The sequence below is a fragment of the Aspergillus niger genome (genome assembly GCF_000002855.4).
Source record: "Aspergillus niger supercontig An02".
In the NCBI taxonomy this organism is placed as follows: domain Eukaryota; kingdom Fungi; phylum Ascomycota; class Eurotiomycetes; order Eurotiales; family Aspergillaceae; genus Aspergillus; species Aspergillus niger.
The window spans coordinates 1923523-1943402 of NT_166519.1; the positions used below are offsets into that span (position 1 = coordinate 1923523).

The 19880-nt window shown below is 47.7% G+C and overlaps 6 protein-coding genes across 6 annotated transcripts; 4 read left to right on the forward strand and 2 right to left on the reverse strand.

The window, feature by feature from the left end:
- Nucleotides 1-299: 299 nt before the first annotated feature.
- Nucleotides 300-3485, reverse strand: An02g07960 (uncharacterized protein; the record flags this gene model as incomplete). The annotated part of the gene is made up of 13 exons (XM_059746434.1): nt 300-472; nt 538-658; nt 718-809; nt 885-990; nt 1047-1194; nt 1265-1612; nt 1669-1777; nt 1834-1979; nt 2119-2346; nt 2383-2741; nt 2798-2952; nt 3009-3209; nt 3287-3485. 13 exons carry the CDS (start codon nt 3483-3485, stop codon nt 300-302), a joined length of 2385 nt encoding a protein of 794 aa, XP_059600030.1.
- Nucleotides 3486-4239: 754 nt separating this feature from the next.
- On the forward strand, nt 4240-5244 carry An02g07970 (uncharacterized protein; the record flags this gene model as incomplete). The annotated part of the gene is made up of 3 exons (XM_001399893.1): nt 4240-4402; nt 4473-4715; nt 4778-5244. The coding sequence occupies 3 exons, from the start codon at nt 4240-4242 to the stop codon at nt 5242-5244; spliced, it is 873 nt and encodes a 290-aa protein (XP_001399930.1).
- A 559-nt stretch (nt 5245-5803) lies between these two features.
- An02g07980 (uncharacterized protein) lies at nt 5804-7689 on the reverse strand (the record flags this gene model as incomplete). Its single annotated transcript, XM_001399894.3, has 5 exons — nt 5804-5847; nt 5985-6248; nt 6319-6527; nt 6585-7279; nt 7336-7689. 5 exons carry the CDS (start codon nt 7687-7689, stop codon nt 5804-5806), a joined length of 1566 nt encoding a protein of 521 aa, XP_001399931.3.
- A 2899-nt stretch (nt 7690-10588) lies between these two features.
- On the forward strand, nt 10589-10900 carry An02g07990 (hypothetical protein; the record flags this gene model as incomplete). The annotated part of the gene is made up of 2 exons (XM_059746435.1): nt 10589-10685; nt 10758-10900. 2 exons carry the CDS (start codon nt 10589-10591, stop codon nt 10898-10900), a joined length of 240 nt encoding a protein of 79 aa, XP_059600031.1.
- A 4872-nt stretch (nt 10901-15772) lies between these two features.
- An02g08000 (uncharacterized protein) lies at nt 15773-17137 on the forward strand (the record flags this gene model as incomplete). The annotated part of the gene is made up of 5 exons (XM_001399896.3): nt 15773-15902; nt 15974-16158; nt 16256-16419; nt 16474-16732; nt 16796-17137. 5 exons carry the CDS (start codon nt 15773-15775, stop codon nt 17135-17137), a joined length of 1080 nt encoding a protein of 359 aa, XP_001399933.1.
- An 815-nt stretch (nt 17138-17952) lies between these two features.
- An02g08010 (mitochondrial 37S ribosomal protein mS38) lies at nt 17953-19161 on the forward strand (the record flags this gene model as incomplete). Its single annotated transcript, XM_001399897.1, has 2 exons — nt 17953-18388; nt 18464-19161. The coding sequence occupies 2 exons, from the start codon at nt 17953-17955 to the stop codon at nt 19159-19161; spliced, it is 1134 nt and encodes a 377-aa protein (XP_001399934.1).
- Nucleotides 19162-19880: the final 719 nt, after the last annotated feature.

Here is a 19880-nt window from a genome sequence, read left to right on the forward strand (position 1 = left end):
CAGCTGACTAGCTTATGCACAGAGAATATCAATCCTTCACTACAAAATCCATGGCGCTCTTTGCGGTTACTATGTCACTTAGGCAGTAGAGATAGTGATTATTAACAAGATCTATCTTATTCATATTATGTTGAGGTAGTATCACTGTAGGCTTCGTCACGTGGTTGCGCTCCGGCCGCCACACCAAGCACCCCTTCGCGCTCGTTCCGCTGCGCGTTCCTATATAGCAATACAACACTAACTTCGCTGCATTCTTTTGCTTCTTGCTTCTCCACTTGTAGAGCGTTCGAACATATTATTCAGGCATCGAAAGCTGAAAGCACTCTCTCTCTAAATCCTGCATCGGATATCCTGGGGCTCTTGAAACCACGGTCCAGATGTCGACGGCATATAGCTTCAAGGTGCTCCTCGTTTTTGAGATGTATTTGGCTCACTGTAGGGGTCGCGCTTGTACCTATTCTTCCCTCAATGTCTTTTAGGAGTTAGCGTAGGGCTATTGATGTATTAATGGTACAAATTGCAAGTTGCGCTGCTTACCTGTTGCGATGCCGGTGTTGGAGTTACCTCTCTGCATTGTGTTTGGGCCTAGCCCTTCTCCCAAAGAACCTGCACCGGAGCGTTTGGATGCAGCTGCATCGAAATCATCGTCACCAGAGAGCTAGCTAATGGTCAGTTATACCCAAACAACTAGTGCGCAATAAATGCATTCATCCTTACATCATAGGACGCTGCGACATCAGCCTCTTCACGTTTCCCGCCTCGTGCCTGGTGTTTCTTGACGCTTTTGACTCCATATGTGACTGTGTTCACTACTAATGCAGTGCCTAGTGGTTGCTAAGTGAGTGACTGACTGTATTAAGTCGGGGTTAAACGGAGCTACTGACTCGTGAATGGCAGCAAGGCAATGTGCCCAAAGAATTTTGCGGTGCCGACACCAACATCACGAGCGACAGTCCGTTTGACTTTCCTCTCATCGTCTATTGGGCTGTCCTATAGTATATTTAGCCCAAGTTATTCTTCTTATGAATATCACGAGGGGTAAATACCTTTTGACGGCCGGATATCATGCTAACAAGGTCTGAAGCGCTTACTATATCCTTTGCCGCATTAGTGAATCCATTCCAGTATTCCTTGGCAGTACTATCAGATGAGGCAGAGTCTTCTGCTTGTAACTTGTATACGCAACGGTTGATTCTGGGTTCACAGAAGTTGAGAATTAATACCCAAACGGACACGCAACAACCAGCAGACAGTTCCCACTTACAGCACGATATCAGTGACTTTGATCCGGTTCTCCTGTACCAAGACTGCAGCTGCTTCGGACGATACCAGGAGCGATGGTTTGTTCCAGATTTGATACATGGCTAGACATTGTTTGGTGATACCGCATGTCTGTACCTGCGAAGGGAAGGAGCGATAGAACGATTGAATAGCATTCTCAAGTCCTGCTTCTCCCTCTACTTGTCGCCGAATGGCCTGAGTCGACTGTTGAACATCTGTACGGAGACAAAACGTTATCGCCTGTGCCAGGCCTTCGGAGGTAAGCGTCCTGCTCATCAGGGGCGAAGCGCCAGCTCCAATTCTGGCAATTGTCTGTGCAGTTGACAAGTAACTAGTTAAGTCAGTAGCAGCACGCGTGCTCGACCGGAAGATATTGAGTAAGCTCACTTTTCTGTGGGGGCGATGATCACGCTTGGCTTCCCGTACTGCAGAGCCAACTGTGTGCTGGCTTGGCTTCCATTGTGTACTATAACAGCCACTCTGGGAAGTAACCACTCTATAAAGCTCATCAGCGCCAAGGTAAAATATGTATAAGTAATGCTCTTAGCTTACCAAACGGGACAGACTGCGTGACGAGCACGTTGTCACTGTTCAATAGCTCACCAAGGCGTCTACACTCCCTGGACAGTAGGGCACGGTATCCATTCTTGAGAATAGCATCTTGGATCATCAGCGCCAGATGGTATATATTCTTAATGCTATTCTCTGGTAGCATTATATAGATAGGTGCGGGACCTGAAGCCAGAAAATGGTGCAGCTCTTTTCTGGGGGTGAAAGAAAGATCACGTTGTTCGAATAGATAACCCGAAATCCCTATGGCTCTCATCAGCTTCATACACGCCACTAAATGCTCTAGAGTAGCAATAAGCCCTACCATGATTACTGCTCCAGTCATTTGGTCGTGGGACCAAAACTTTTGAACAGAAATACGTGTGGGGAATTTCATGATCAGTCACGAGCCTTCCCGCTGTGACTGGGGATATGCTCATCAAGCCCAGAACTTGTTGTCGGAACTGATTGATTGGCTTGAGTATACTTTCAGATAATAACGAATTATATGTTAGCCTATTCCGATAGTTGAAGTTTCTCCTGCTTACTCACACATTCCATGTCGATTCTTCAACTATGGCATAAGAGAGTACGTTGGCTGTAGATTGGTCGACCCCATCGTATGGGTTTACCCTGGCATGTGGATGGGGAAATGCTCTAGTCGGGGATTGAGGCAAGGCTGACATGATATGAAGAGGGATCGAAAGTCGTTCAGCGCAATGGATGTGGGCACGGGCCATGGGATTTGCAATGATTGCGTCTGCCAAATAAGGTCGCCGGTCTCCATCGAAAGGAGCAATGCAAGCCCTCCAGCACCGGTGATAGACTTCATAATATGATTCCTGAATACTCCACAGATATTGGCGCCGAGCCTGAGCCTCGTCTGAAGGTTGGGAACCACCCATATTATGCTAGCAACGTTAACCGAGACTCTTGTCCCTCGCTAGAGGGTACGTATAGCAATTACCATGGATTGGGGTAGCTCATGGTCATAGGTTATGGCGAAGAAATCAAGTCCCTGACTTCTGACCAAGTGTTCGCAAGATGCAGCCGCAGCAATTCGAACTCGATGCGAGTCTCTCGAAAGTTGTTTTGCCACAGCTAGAAAGGGCCTTATACTCTCTATTCCAATTTTTGTCAGCTATTGGTCAAGGCATGAAAGGATCTGGTGTCAATACCTTCAACAACCATTAGCACGATGTCCAAAGGCGGAGGCTTAATGTTTTCCCTTGTCTGGGCAGTTTGACCAGGATGTTGAGACTCCTTTTCGTCTAAGCCCACGCTCACTAATCGTGCCTGCACTTTTGGTCGCATAAAGGCCTGAATGAAAGCAGAGGTGCGCGACGCAAGGTCTGGGCTGAGACTGAGTTTCTCATCTTCTGTGCAAGCGACGTGTATCGATAGTGAGCAATATATCCTCCAGTTTAGGAACTTAGAATTGCGAGAAGAACCTTACCATCAGCGGCACAATAGTTCCCCAAGTCACGAGTATCATTCGTGAATTCGGGAGCAAAGTCCGGCTCTATCGTAAACAGAGAGATTTCCGAGGAGACACATGAATTGCGTGCTGAGGAGTATGCAGGCGGAGGATCATCAAAACACCCATCATTCTCATGACAATTCTCCAGGACTTTGACCTCTTTATTATTAGCCATGATTTTTCTGCGTTGAAGCTGATAGAAGTTTCTGCGAAGTGATGGAGCAATCGTCAAAGTGAAAAGGAAAGAAGAATTGTTTTGCGGACAAAATTATTTGCTCCTATTTCTGGCCTGATTAATTCTCGTCAAACCCATACTCTATGGGGTATAGTTGATAACATTGTGACCTTATAAAATGGAGCCTTGGATTGAAGTGGTAAATATAGTAATAAGACCCTCACGCAACGTGTACCGGGCTGAGCAGAACCGAAGGGGTATTAGGGTGGCATGCGTGGAATCGCTTCACACAGCAAGATAATAGGTAACAGGGCCAATGAGCATCTCGTGTACCATGGATCCGCCGATGATCAAATGCGTTGAAGTGTCAATCCGCAACAATCCACTGGGCTGCCTGGGGAAACTTTCGGGTTCGTATTCGGGTTCGGGACAATGGTCCAGGCTTTGATCTACTTTGATGACCCACATAGCTTGATATCGACCATGACATTCTCTCGGCAGTATGAGAATCAAATACATTGTGACATGCCTGAGTGGTAGACTCGAACCCGAACCCGATGGGTATGTAACAAATGCTACTGCCTAAGATTGCGTCTTGATGCAACAAAAGAATTCTCTTTCGGTGTCATGGACTACTGCTTTAAAAGGGCTACAATAGCCCACCTTGCTTCTATACGATGTATCCCGAACGATTCCAATTCGAAGCCTTCTTGATAGACACTTACAACGATTTCATCTTCGGTATTTTGCAACTATGTTGTTCCTGAGATCCACTTTCGTTCTATATGAGTACGACCCCAGCCTGGCAGCTGCAGTTATATTTGCTGCACTGTTCATCTTGACCACGGGATTCCATCTCTATCAAAGAATTCGAAGTCATGCTAAGTACTTTAATCCCTTTATTGTCGGTGGAGTGTGTAAGTTAACCTTCTAGTTGAAGAGGTATGCGATCATGTGTGCTATCATTTACTGACCTGCGCTTTTCAGTCCAAGTGATCGGCTATGTCGCTCGCGCGAAAGCCCATTTTGACCAAACCTCAACTACCCTATACTCTATACAAACTCTTCTTCTTCTACTGGCACCAACCCTCTATGCAGCCTCGATATACATGGTTTTAGGGAGGATCATCATATTTCTAAATGCGCCTCATCTAAGCGTAGTCCCCGTAAAGTGGATGACGAAAATTTTTGTCTCTGGCGACGTTCTATCTTTTATCCTCCAAGGTGCAGGTAAGCCAAAGAACCCTTCCAATACCCACGAGTCGAATTGTACTAATCTCCACGTTTCAAAGGCGGCGGTATAATGGCCAATGGCTCCACGAGTTCCATGAAAATAGGCCAGTGGGTCATTGTAGTGGGTCTATGCGTCCAACTACTTTTCTTCGGGGCCTTCTTAATTGCCTCTATTACATTTCATTGCAGAATAAGCAAGGACCCTACAGCAGATTCAGATAAGGCAATGAGCCCCACAAAAAGCTGTTTGCCGAAAGACTGGAGGGGTCTTCTATTCGCATGCTACTTCGTTAGCGTCCTGATCCTCGTCCGATCAGTTTACCGTCTTATTGAGTTTGCTCAAGGTAATAGTGGCTATGTGATTAGCCATGAAGTTTTCCTATATGTTCTCGACGCGTCAATGATGTTTTTGGTCATGTTGACTATGAATCTGTTCCACCCGTCGATTGTTCTGCAAGATGGCACTCATCATAAGAGTCTTGAACTAGAGGAACTTGGCTTGCGGCGTGAGAATGGAGATATGTGAAACTTGAATTTCAAACCTTTTGCGCATTTTGTCTTAGTTGTCTATCATTTTTCATGTTCTTCTCGTCTATGCTCCTCCTACTTTTCGACGTGTACTGATATATGCCTTTGCCTGCTCCTGATACATTATCTCTTCAATGTAAATAAATGGTCTTCCAAGCTGTTCAATATTACCACGGCCTGAATGTGTCAAAACTTTTCCATAAGTCTTTCCGTCCGACGACTTTAACGTAAAACTAGTAGTGTTCTATAGTGCCAAATCAACATGCAAAGCTATATTTCATTCGATAGACTGGTTATTTTTTTTCTCCTTGTTTTATTTACTTTGACTTGTGCACTGTAGTACTAACCCCCAGAGATCATGTTTCAGTGCTGTGAAATAGTTCTCTCGAGAATTCTTAGCAAACACTAATCTTTCGGCTTATGTTAACGGACAGCCAGATGGCCATATTATGTCTCTTATCAGAAACCTAACTCTGATGTCCAAGCCATACGCTCGATTCCCAATTACATCCAATGTAAAGTGTACGCTGAGAGTTACTCGATTAGATAGCATTAAATCATTTCTCAAATCGAATTCTCTGAATGACTCTAAATTCTAAATCTGGCAAATTTTTGTATATACTTAACTCTAGGCTGTATAGTTCAAACTGCTATTAACAATAGCGAACCAAGAAAGCCTCACAACTATCCCGTCTTACACTATGATCGACTTTCACAGTAACTTTGCTCTTCAGTTACCAAGCTTGAATCCACCCCAATTCAATCTTGTAAAAGTACCCAGAGGATCATAGCGCTCACGGATCTCTCTCATCCGCTGCACATTCTCGCCCGGGAATCCAGCAAAAGGATCCTGCCAGTCACCCCCGTCTCCCATGTAGATGAAGTCCCTGGCGAGTCCATTGCTCTTGTTTATGCCATGCAGGTGTTCCACCAGCTGACGAACCCACGCCTCGACGCGAAGATCATCTTCAGCGTTGTCCCAGCCTGTGCTTAGTTGCCACCCTATTGAAAGTGTGTTAGCCAGAGGGCGGGTCCTGCTGAGCCACTTAAAGGACTTCTGAGGGAAACTCACAGATTGTAGGCTCTTCCGCTAGTCCCCAGACGTTACCAATCCCGTTGGTGTTTCCTACTCTGACGGCACTTGAAGGCGAAATGTTAATCACGAAAGTGGGATAAAGACCTTGAACATCGGCGATTTGGTTTACTGCTGCCTTCCACGTCTGATACATTGAGTACAACACGTCAGAGTCGGGATACATCGAATGATGGCCGAATGTGACGCTGTTCTGTGGTCAGTTCTCTGGCAACCAAATACATGACGGGTGAGTGGGCGTTTACCGGAACATTTGCTTGGGAGAGTCAAGGTTCGCAGCCCATTGCTTGGAGGTCGTGACATTGTTAACTTTGTATACTCCAGGAATAGCAGTAAAGTTGGCAAATTTTGAGGGAGGGTTGCTAATTCCCTCTTGAACTCCCAAAAGTAAGGGTGAGACGCTCCCAGTCGTGGCGTTGTAGGTGATGGTTAGGACGGAACCAGCGGCAATAGAACTGTCACCATCGGCAACAACCCAGTCGCATGACGCCTTGATAAAATCGTGAACTGCCGTCTCGTTGAACTCTTGGATTGTCGTGCTGATATGGGGCATAGAGTACGTTTTGAGGGTGAACTTGGTGACAATGCCGAAGTTGTTCGCGCCTCCTTTCAGAGCCCAAAACAGGTCTGGATTCGAAGTGGCATTAGCGGCAACCTGCGTGCCATTTCCCAAGACGATGTCGTAGTTGACCACATTATCCATGGCAAATCCGTACTTATTGATAAAGTAGGATACACCACCAATCAGGGTCAGACCAGGCACACCAATAGTCTTCAGGCGTCCGCCAATGGCAGCCCGACCATATGGATCAAGCGCAGAATAGACATCGTACCACGTCATTCCTGGAGTGACCTCAATCGTTTCGTTGTTCACGCGATATTGTTTCATGTTATCGAAAGCCAGAAGCACACCGCCATTGATATTGTTCGATCCAGGATACTAGACAGCGTATAGTGTCAATGAGGATATAGACTCCGCGTCAGAAGCTTACTTACATTCATATGCCCTCCGCCTCGAACCGCAAATTGGGTACCACATGTGGCAAAGAGACCGACGGCATCGGCTACCTGCTCAGCCGAAGTAGGAAGAAAGATGCAAGCCGGGTCAAGATCTGCTCGAATATCCCAGTAGCTCGTAGCCTGAGAGGTGTAGTTGGCTGACTCAGGATAGAGAACCAAATTTGAGTATAATCCAGCAAGCTTGGTGCATGCGCATTTAGCTCCTGTTTCTAGGTCCACAGTGCTGATAGTGGTCGTGCTGGTTGTATTGATGCCTCTTTGACCAGAACCGACTAGGGATGATCCCAAGGCAGAAAATGCCAAAGATGCTAGAAGCAAGAGGAATTTCATTGTCAGAGTCTCAACGATTACTTGATAAAGTGAACTGATAAGTAAGGAATGCCGTGGTCAAGTGTGAGCTCTTTATACCTTTTCATTCTTGAGGCGATGCCACAGCCAATGCTGATGGAATCCGGCTGCCTTCGGACTCTTTCGATCCGAAACGATTCATTGTCACAGAAAATGATCATCCACCTGTTCCTTGAGTGATTCTACCTATACTTGGATTGATGCCAAGAGAAGGCTGAACCGGTGTGGACGATGAGCACCCAAGGTTGTTGTATAGAGTGGAGTACAGAGTGGAGCTCCCAGATTTAAGCCGTGGTCGGGTTCGGGTTCGTATCACCGTCGGCCTCGGGTTCGGATCTGTCGCAGCACAGGAAAATCATCCTCACAGCCCAAACATGGTACCAGATATGGCGGGTTTCGTGTTCCCTGGTTTCATCGGCGTAAGTGGGATAAATCTGCGCGAACTTACCAAGGCATGTGATGGGCCATGCTGATCCTGACTTGATTTGGACACAATGAGCTTAGTTGGGAAGGTTTGCGACGGTATAAAGCGAAACATAACACTACTGCACAGAAGAACGGGCTGCATTCTGGAAGAATGCAAGAACAAGGGCATCCACGTTCTACTATTGAGAGCATCGGGCCTCGTGACATTCAAGACTACTTTTTTGTTATGCCCCGGAAGAGTATTGTCCTGGTCATCATCGTCGTGTTGCCTATACCCCCGGTAGGGCTGACATTTCTCAATATCGGGAGGGTGATTAGTTGGACTGCTGCTGCTGCTGCTGCTGCTATTGTTGCGGTAGCGGTGGTTGTAGTTGTACTTCTGCACCGTAGTATTTTCCGAATCAATGGAATCTTCTTCTTCTTCGCTGAGTCGCGGTGGATTAAGTGTCAGCTGATGGTAGTACAATTAATTATACGTAGGTAGGTGGTATAGGGATGTAGTAGTAGTAGTAGTAGTAGTAATGCTATTGGGTACATTCCCCGTATGCAGGGTCGGGATGGATTGGCTACCAATCAATCCCTGCATAGCGGAAATGACAATCTTGGGGTAAAAGTGATTGGGTTGAATTGATTGGAGTAGTAAAGCAGATAAGCGCACCAGATAAATCTTCTGAGTGGCTAATCAGAACCAAAAAAAAAAAAAAAAAAAAAAAAAAAAAGTAAAATAAAATGAAAGTAAGACTTAAGCTGACTGACTGACCTTGGCCTCTTCAGGGGAATTGGTATGTGGCCGTTCTGCATGCGACTCATCTCACCAAAACAACCACGTAAATCGTAGGCGTCAGTCAGCTCGGAATAAGGTTCAAGACCGGCGTATCCTTGTGATGATGACTGGAGCTGAGGAAAGGGGACAACATTTCGGAGCTGGGAATAGTAGTAATAATAATAATAATTCTGAATTTCATTGCGCAAGCTATTATTTACCCGTAGCCCCTGTAAATCCGTAGCGATGCGGGCGTTTCAGTCTAGGCTCGTTAGTGAATTGGTTAGTGAGTTTGTTCACTTGAGGGCGGTGATGAGTCAGCCGTTCATTGGACGGGGCATAAATTGGGTTTTATGTATCATTTAAGGGGGTCAGGAGATGGGATGATGATGATGATGATGATGGGTGGTGTGGTTCAGTTGGTCAGTGAGTGGACGGGAAGGAGATTTCTTCATTGCTATTTACAGATATGGATCAGCCCAGAAGGCTGAAGAACTTGTTTTTTTGCAACTGCCACTCATTTTAGCCGATGTAACAACTTGGCCAGCAGAAAGCACTTAGATGTCATGCAACCCCCCTGGCGAGCGTATGTGCCACGAGTGTCAAAACCAAGCTACATGCTACATTCCATGCGTCGGTTGAACCCCCTTCATGCTGAGGGACCGCCTTATTCTCCGGGCGACAGCTCGGTTGAAACCTTATGGCAGTTTGGCTCACGGTTTAACCATGGTTGAACCACGGAGTAGCAACACCTCTGGTGTGTCACTCTACAGGGGTTCCCAGAACGCTGAAAACGGCCACTGCCCTACATCCCTAGCTAGGTCGGGATTGAACTCGGTACTTTTACAATGCATGGAAAGGGAAAGAGCCATGCAGGAATGAGTAGGTCATTCCAAGATTACAAGTCAAATGGGAAAATAAATAAAAAAAAGCATCCATTTCTACGATACCCGGACACAATCCGCTGGTACGGATCACGGCAGTAATTGAAGTGTTACCAATGAGAAATCGCAGTGACTCGTAATAAGGCTCCATTTACCGAGTCCCCAACAGGCAATTAGCAGCAACGGCAAGGTCCACCACGGTGGTACCTGCAGATACCGTGCTCGAATAAGGTACTGATAGTCGAATGGAACCTGGTGGCTTCCTTGACGCTTCGGGAGGGCACCTTGACTTGACAGCTTGACGGACAGCTTTGGCCAATGACCACAAGGGTGGAGGCTTTCACAAGATTGCCTTAACACGGGTCATGGTTGGAAGTTATCCACTTGGCCAAACGGCTAATTCTCGCCCGAGGTTCGGGATCGCGAAATCTTTCCTGTCGTGTTCCTGGCCGATGTGTGTGCGTATGGGAGGGAGGGAGAGAGTATTGCAGCCCAAGCAACGTTAGGCGATCCTGAATAGAAGCCCCAATGCGAAAAGTAGGCTCAAGTAAGTTTCGTACTAGTCAACTTTGTGCTATTTAGCAAAGTTGCCAAGCTGAATTCTATGCACCGCATTGGTATCACCATTCTCCCCCCGGCATGTGACATGTCTGCCCAGAGTCAAGTTCGCTTCAAAGTACCGACCCCTAGTGCAGCCTAGCTGCCAAGCAAGATGGGCCGCAATTTAAAAGTATTTTGAATGAGGACCGACAATCATCATTATTGGGTGCTTATGGGAGTTCCCGATTGGCGATGAATGAAGATCGCCATGCCCACTGGCATGAATAAAGGAATCACTCGGGAGTGCAACAGGGACTTCAATTACTTACTTATGACTGGATCGCCCATTAATCAACGCCAAAGTGGTTAGTTGACTATTTTCGGAAGGAGCTCTTCCCTGTTGGGATCCAAAGCCGGCCGTTAGAACTTTAGAAAAGAGGAGAAAAGCGGCAAGACCCCGGCCTGCATTTCCCCCGGAATAGAAACCACGCGGTATTCCGGCCTCAACCCTGACGAGACCGCTGAGGAATTGGCCAATGGCATGGGGTGGTTGCGGTCATTGGAAGATACAATTGCCTAAGTAATAAGGTAAGGTTCCTGTAACCTGCGGATGCATTGCCGTTACGGAGTATCCAGTATTACGGAGCGATTTCCCATGCAGTTTCCAGGACCCCCAATCCAGCCGGTGGAGTGGAGTCATATATACGAACGGTAAGAGAGGCCAAAAAGGTAGGGGCCGGAGGAGGGGAAAAGGGAAAAAAAAAGGGGGGGGTTCAAACTGCAGAAGGATTGTTATGGGCAAAGGCTTGTTTGGCGTTTGCCCGTGGCAGCCCATTCACTAGAGATGCTTCAACTAAATTTAGGGTCTGAAGGATGGGTGCAACATTCAACTATTGCATCCCATAAAAGTTGCTATCTGTGTGCGGGTCAAATAGACACTTAATTCTGTAGAGTACTTTCCGGCTGGCAGGCAACTAACTGTCTCCGTCAATAAGTTTGCCCTGGTCTATGCGCAAAGCCTTTTTCTTTTGCCTTTCTGTCTTTCTGTTTCTGGCCATGCAAGGGGGTCGCAGTGCACCGTGACCAAGTCAATGGCATGGAAGGAGTTCAATGCGTCCTGTCAGGACTCCGCTTTGGTTGTGGGGTCGATGGGCGGCACTCGAAACTGGTGAAACAGACTAAGAATCCCACAGAGGACGAGGGGGTGAAGCACGTGGTTGGGGCGCGCAACCAGTCGTATTTACCGCGTATCGTATCTTCCCAGTATGTATCGTTACTCTTCGTGTGTATTACACAGAGATGGTATCATCTGCCTGTTATCTGTTGTGGGTAAGCCTGAAGACAACACTCGGAGTATCTTCCACAAGATAACATGGTCCATCATCAGACTCATTCGATAGAAATAGAACGGATGTGGATGGCCATCCTTGCTGTAGATCTCTTCTAAAAGGAAAAAAACTCCCAAGACACCGACAGAGCCTAGACCCAAGTTAGCGATGGGCTAAGGTTTGTTTGCCATTGTCTATAATCAATAATAATTTTGAGAGGGGTGCTTCAACCACCCTAGCGGCTCTCTCTGGCCCTAAATGAGGCAGCATATTGCCCGAACCATGGTACTCATCCCGCGAACCATCCCGCGGGAAGCCTGTCTTGCACGTACCGAGTTAAGATCTAACGACTAAGGTATGGCCATGACTCCCAGGGACACTCGTGGAACATGATCAGATCAAGAGAATGTGCACACCCCTATTCGCATGTCAGGTGCACAACGGCGAAAGGGAATACGTCCAGCTTCGTTTCATCTGTTCGGGGTTCGGAGGAAATCCAAATGCAGAAGGATTTGCGAGTTCCACTCCGACATACTTCTCGAAGGAGATAAAGAATGCGACTCGGGACGAGCTGCTCTGAGATTGGATGGAGACTGTTATTTTTTCTGCGTCCGCCTCTCAGTTCTGTGGGTAGGTATGCAGGCTTCTCCTGCATTCGAGGACGAATCTTGGATAGCGCCGATGACCAGCATATGATAGATCTCATGGGGAAAGACGAAAAAGCAAACATCCACACATAAATGCGTCTGCTAGACTAGACTGTGCTCGCCACTTCCGCTACAGCTGTTCGCTTGGAGGGTGTTTTCCTGTGGCTAAGGCTAAGCGCCCATCTCACCTCCACTGATTGACGCGACGGCAGACTGACGGACTGCTGATTAAAGCTACCCCTGCCTTAGTGGCCCGACGGCGTGTTGGCCGGCGGGCAAGACGAGTCCGGAAACCCGGAAGAAGCGAAAGTGTCTCCACATTCCCATTCTCCAAGAAGAAGGGAAAAAAAGAAAAAAGTAATGCAGTGCGAGCACCTTTCCACGGCGATTTCTGGACCTCGAGCCTCGGGTGGTCAATGAACGATACGATCTCCCGACTCATGACAGATCATGATATCGTAAATAGAGTTTCACATGGCATGGTCCTACCCCTACATAGGTACGTTTCGCATTGATCCGACCGTGATGAGATCATGGGGGATCTTGATGATGACCACAGAACCACAGAAGCAATCATGCAACTATCGCTCAATAATTAGACAACCATTGCAAATGCCTACTTTTTCAACACTTGGAAGGAAATCGCATAGCTGTGGAGCCAAGTTTCTGCTAGAACTCAGCCGCAGACTCATGACAGACCAACGGAAGATACCGAAATTGTCGCGGGTGAGTTTGAAAAGAAGCCACTTGCGTAGATAAAGTTCTACAGTAAGCTTAGGCAGGTTCGAATTCTCAGCCCTCTATTTCCCTTTGTTTGTGATGCATCGCAGAGAATGGCGATGATCTATGAGAGCCCGAGGCACTAGTTCAACTCAATTTCCCGAATCTTTCCTTGGTCCAAGAGCGATGTACAGTCAGTGTTTTCTATAGACCGACGGATCAAAGACCCGGGAGCTCGAACATCGATAACACTATCAATAGTTCCTCTACCCTCTGATCTAACAAATAATAGTAGACAATTTGATCGAGATGGGATTTGCAGGCTTCATTCGGACTTCGTACTTCGTACCAAACCAATGTCCATGGAAGCAGATACTACTCGTCGATCGGTGCATACCAATGCATCCGATTCGCGCCTCGTGGCGTCGTCGTTCGCTTGCATGGCTTGGCAGTCGCAGAAGGGCACCGGTGGGAACATGACTCGGGGGTCTCATTCGCCCCAGAGTTAGAGACATCACAAGGATGCATAGCGCAAAGTACAAAGCACTGAACACTGGAACTGATGCTGATGTCCAGCGACCGTGAGATTGGGGGCTAAACTAAGTTCCCAATGTTTACGATCCTTGCGGTTGAAAGTGTATTGAGTTCATATAGATTCATATACCTAGATTAAAGGATGGCGGTCGGAACCATATCGATGGGTAAGATAATGTGTGGCACGTGGATGATGGTGGACGTGAGAAGGACATACTTAGTGGGAGCAATGCTGCATTTTTGAGAATAGTAGTCCATCTTCCATCCAGATTAATTAGGAATTAATTTCACGAAGACCCAGGGAGGAAGGATCTATGGTCAATCCATTGTTCATGGGCCCGAGGGTCAACGGAGAGGCCGGAACCTGACTCGAACAAGTACGTTATCCCTACTAATTAATAGTCAACTGCTTGGATATTTCCCCAGCAGGACAGGCGTTGGTGCTGCAGAGAATAAATGGAGGATACGGAGAACTCCGTACCAAACCACGTATATACTGGGTAATGACGTCGTCCGGTATTATAACGTGTTGTGCCACCCGTAACTCGCAAGATTCTTACTTACTACTTACTTAGCTGACGGGCGGTAAAAAGAGCACTGGACCTTAAATGACTCCATTTCCAATCGGCTCGAACCAGGCTAAGAGCGGACGAAGAATGAATGGAGCCATTCATCCGGGGTGGGCCAGCATTGTTTGTCCACAGCCAGTGAGATAAGGGCCAGCCCGTCTACTTTGTACCAGGAAGCTCCCAGCCGGGATGCTATCACGGACTAAACAACACTAAGAAGCCAAGGGCTTACGGCTAAGGCCCTTAGGAGACGGTAGCCACAGCCGGCTAGTCCCTTTCTAGATTCCCAGAACGGGGCCCAATGCGACGCCGGAAATCTTTCACACGGTTTTCACGGTAATACAGGCCCCCCTCCCCGGGGTGTCAGGGCCACTCACAGCCGAAGGTCCCCAGCAGGATGACTACGCCGAAGGGGAACTAAGCCGGACTAAACTTACTAGCAGCTCAACTCTGCTGGCTCCGTGGCCCACTTCGATCGGACTTGATGGATTATCGAACGAATTGCGCGACACCTCCGCGACCAACATTCCCACCAGTTACTCCTCCTTCCACTGCTACCTCTAAACTACTACTATTATTATTACCACTACTATAGACCTGCGAGTCTCCCAGACTGTCCTTACTCTCTCCTCTCTCTCCTCCTCTCTTTCTCCCTCGCTCCCTCTCTCTCTCTTTTTTCCTCTTCCCTCTCTCTTGCTTTGCTTCACGCCCTGGTCTTCCGCTCTTTTGCTTGCTTCGGTTGCGATACGGCGGAGGATGTACTAATCTCGCTCCCCCATTTCCTACCTACCTCCCTCCCCATCTTTCCCCTCACCTGAGCGTCTGCGGTCAGCATCTTCGCCCACCACCATTACACGAAAAGGGGAACGCCTCGAGGCTGCGGTCAGCATACCTAGCGAATTCTGCCCCAGCATTTAATTTGGACGACTTCCTCCGTTTACCGACACCTCAATCTTGAAAGTCGTGCGAACTTCCGAAAGCCCTCTCACTTCCGCGATCGACCCCGTCTCACTCGATACCTGTCTGAACCACCACTCAACCTAGCCTGTCGAGGGAACTTCCGTCGTCACATTCCTTAATTCGATTCCACTTCTCGCGGATATTAGAAAGCCCTGGACAGCTGCGCTGCTCGCCATTCAATTTGGATATCGTTCTCATACAAAGCGGGGGTCACTTTGCGACAGTCGTATTGGAACACTCCTTCGACTCCCATCCTATCCAAGCTGTTTTGCTTTGGAATAGAAAATACCGCGACGTACGTACAGTGACCGAGTAACGTTCGACTAGACGTTATTCCAGCTAGCGACATGTTCTAATTTGCGCCATTCGGGCGGGTTTAGTCAAAAGATACATTTGTCTGTTTCTCGTGCTTGGTATTACATTCTGCCTTGGGTAAGTTGCGCTGTTTACTTTGTCGCCTCTTTTTCATTGCTCGAGACCTCGGGTCTCTCTGGTTGACGTTTCACACATGTCTCAAAGAGAGCCTTCCGTTTGGTTAACTGCGGGGTCTGGGCGTATCCCTGATTCAGCCTTAGACTTTATTTGTGCTGCGTCTATTCTTGGTTACTTCGCACAGTATAATCAGCAAAGTACTGACTCACTTCCAGACAACATCGAGAGTCGCTTGGTGAAGTAAAACACGTCAATCTTCAATATGGGCTGCATGAGTTCAAAACCCGTCGACACGGCGGATAAAGATGCTGTTCAACGAAGCGCTAGGATAGAAAAGGTTCTGAAGAATGACAAGAAAGTAATGGACCGAACGATCAAGATTCTCCTTCTTGGTAGGTTCTCAGACGAAACAACTCCAATTTGCAGTCGTGGAACCGGAGAGTACTGATGCCATTTTCCGTAGGTGCTGGAGAATCGGGCAAATCGACGATCATAAAACAAATGCGAATCATACATTCCGGCGGCTTCCCCGAGGACGAACGACGCCAAACACGAGCTGTCATCTATTCAAATCTTGTTATCGCCTTCAAAGTTCTACTGGATATCATGCGCGCCGAAAACATTGATTTCCAGCTCGAAAAGACAAAGGTAACCTCGTCTGCTCGGTTGTCTTGCAATTTTTTCATCGCAAGCGGAGATCGAAATCTTTCCAGTATGTGTGCTAACTCAGCCCGTTCTTGATCAGCCGTTAGCCGAATATGTAGACAAGCTCGAGCCTGATGTCGGTTCCGACGAGGCATTCTCAGATCTCAAGGTTCGCGATGCCCTCAGAGACATGTGGGACGACACGGGTGTTCAGAAAGCTGTTGCTCGGGGCCACGAGTTTGCTCTTCACGATAACTTGCATTAGTGAGTGCCAGGAACCTTCTTTTGAGCAAACAGGCAATTCGTCTAACCTTTTAGCTTTTTTGATTCGCTTGATCGAATATTCACTCCTGGGTGGCTTCCCGACAACCAGGACATGTTGCAGGCTCGTTTGCGGACAACCGGAATTACTGAAACTCTCTTTGAACTCGGTCAAATGAACTTCCGAATGATGGACGTCGGTGGACAGCGATCTGAGCGAAAGAAGTGGATTCACTGTTTTGAAGGTGTACAATGCCTTCTATTCATGGTTGCTCTATCTGGTTATGACCAATGTCTCGTGGAGGACCAGAATGCCGTACGTTTTCCCCTGTCGCCTTCGTGAAAGCACTTGATCTAACCGTTGTTCCCGAATGTGCAGAACCAAATGCATGAGGCAATGATGCTGTTCGAATCCTTGGTCAATGGCGAATGGTTCAAGCGCAAACCGATCATCTTGTTCTTGAACAAGATCGATCTGTTCAAGGGAAAGCTGCATGTTTCGCCTGTCTCCAACCATTTCCCTGACTACAATGGCTCCAACACGGACTTCGATGCGGCAGCCAGATACTTTGCAGACCGGTTCCGGGGCATCAACCGGATTCCCGATCGTGAGATCTATATCCATTACACGAATGCTACCGATACGACGTTGTTGAAGGCAACAATGGATTCGGTACAAGACATGATTATTCAAAAGAATCTCCACACCCTCATACTATAAGGTTGTGACCTTTGGAACGATTTGAATTTTTACGAGCGAGTACGAGGCGTCAGCGATGCTCAACTTCCGTTCTTCCCCTGCACACGTCAAGCGGTGAAAGCACGCTTGCTTTTCTTCGACTATTTCTATTCACTTCACTTTATCCCTTCTCTTCCTGTATGTTTCTTTCTCCTTGTGGACTCCTCGTCTCAGCTTTTCATTCCTTTCAAAAGCTTATATGTTTTCTCCGGTTCAGCGACGGGTGCATTTCTTATATAATGCAGATTGATACCATATACCATATGTTGTTTGCGTCCATGTCTGCGCTTTTTGTCACACCTAACGAGCTCTTTTCCATTTTCCTGAGCTGAACCTTTCCGTGCCTTTTACGCCTCCCATGTGCCTTTCCTTTTCTTCTTACCTGTTGACATAATGAGCCCCCACCCACCCTATCATTTGCTCGTGTCACTTCTGGCAGCTCTCACTTGGAGCTGTATCTTCTGTATCCGATCATTCAGGCTCTCATAAGTATAATTGCCCATACTGTAATTGTTCGGCTCAAGTGAGGTGAGCATGGAACGAACAGATACCCAAATCAAAGCCAATATAGTGTCTTAGTTCTTGCAAAATAGTAGTTGTCACCAAATAATCAGTGTGCTCGGTGGTAGTGCCCGTTTATATCAACGGCGATAGGAAATTATGCAGGCTGATCTTGATCATAGATGTGGACAAAGTCATGTGAAATTACTCTGTAGATAGTTTCCTGCAATTCCAGGTCACCTGATCTCATTTGGTGCCTGAGGCGACAGGTGACTTACATAATCGCCGAGTTCCGCATGATCGGCTCCAACTTCGATTTCGCCTCTTCGTTCCCGACAACATCGTCACCCAGCTTCTGGGCTTTACGACGTCGGAAAATGCTGTCGTCCTCACTGCGCCGGGCTGCATGGGCTCCTATGGGGCCCATCGCCGGTATATCTCGCGCAACCAGCCAAAGTATTACTACCTCCGCGAACGGCCTCATCGGCTCGTCACAACAACATGTGCGTCAACGCCGATACTCCTCTTCGTCCTCGAAACCCAGCGATGGATCTAATAAAGTCGATTCTTCCTCTCAGACGCCTGCGAAGGGAGTGAATTCTGCAGAGAAACGTGAGGGGAAGGCTTCCAGACGGAGGGGCAAGGATAGCAACGGCCGCAATGGCTCCAAGCAGCCGACGGCTTTTTCCCGACTTCCCAGTGTTCCCTCTACCCAACATCTCCAGCCGCATGGTTAGTCGCCACAATCCTAGTAACTGTGCTTGTATTACTAGACTATGATGCGCTAATCTTCTCCATTTGGTCCAGACGTTCACGTCGCCTCCTTCTTTTCCATCCACCGTCCCATCTCCGTTTCCACCACCGTTCCTCCGACCTCGACCCCCGAAGCGTTCGACGCCATCTTCACCGCAAAGAAGCCGGCCAAGCCTGAGGTGGACGATGTCATCTTCACCCTCTCCTCCGCCGTCAACTCCATGGAGAACTCCGCTGCCCACTCCGGCGAGCAGGAGGGCTCTCTGCAGTACTTCGACATGGAAGGCAACCAGCTGGATGGCATGAACCTTTCCGATCTGAAAGTCTCCGTCGAGGAACTCACGAAGCGTCTCCGTCCCTTCCACCCCCCTCCGCCGCCGGTTCCCTTCGACGAAGCGAAGGACATGGCTTTCTCCGAGTTCGAGGACGTCCCTCGGGAGACCTCCAGCTACTCCACCGTCCTGACCATTCACGAGTCGATACACTCTGATGGTCGCAAGACCTACGAGGCCCACACCGGTCCTTTCGTGCCCTCCGGTGAGATGGAAGCTCCCGGTGCCATTGGAGAGAGCGAGGCCATCATCGATGTCCCCCACAACTCCGGCACCACCTACATGGAGCGTATCCGCAACAACCGCACCATGCACGCCATTAGCACCAAGAGACGTCGCAGACTGAAGATGAAGAAGCACAAGCTGAAGAAGCTGCGCAAGAGGACAAGGACTTTGAGACGGAAGCTTGAGAAGGCTTGATTGATTCTTTCATCATCAGAGACCATTACCATTTGCTGCAGCTATTTTTTTCTTTTTGCTACGCTACAATCCGAATAAACCTTCCTCATTTAATCTCCTCGTTTATCTACTTACATACTTACAACCTTACCTCCCCATTTCCTCTGCTTCACAGAGAAGTCATCCTAGACTTACGCATCTGAAGCTTTGCGTTTATTGCTATGCTCTTCGCATGTATGTGTGTGTGTATTTGGCGGCGGCCACTGATGTGCCTGTCCATATCGCATATATCCTTACGGCGTCGTCTTGAGTTTCTTTGACCTCCTTCTTTCTCTTGAATATTTGGATGTTCATCGCATTTTGTTTCGTTCCATAGACATTACTTTGTATGTTACATATTGCTATCCTATCTATATGCCCTGCTTGCTCTTGTGCAGGTCAGGTGCAATGGTATCTATATTGCTTGACTTTGCTCAGTTGGAAAGGTCTATGTACTGCTTCGGTTCATTTCCAAGACGGTATTTTCTAGATAACAGAATACGAGCAATCTGTTGGGTGCTATAACTTAGTAGTACATTCGCCACTTGGTACATTTATGCTATACGGAAGGACCACATACATGACTTCCAGGGCAGGATAGGTTAGAAAGCTAAGTTTGTACCAAAAGGATCCTTAAAACTAGCAGGAGAAAACATATAAGCATTGCAAAGCAAGTAATCCTATGATCCAGCTCAAGGATA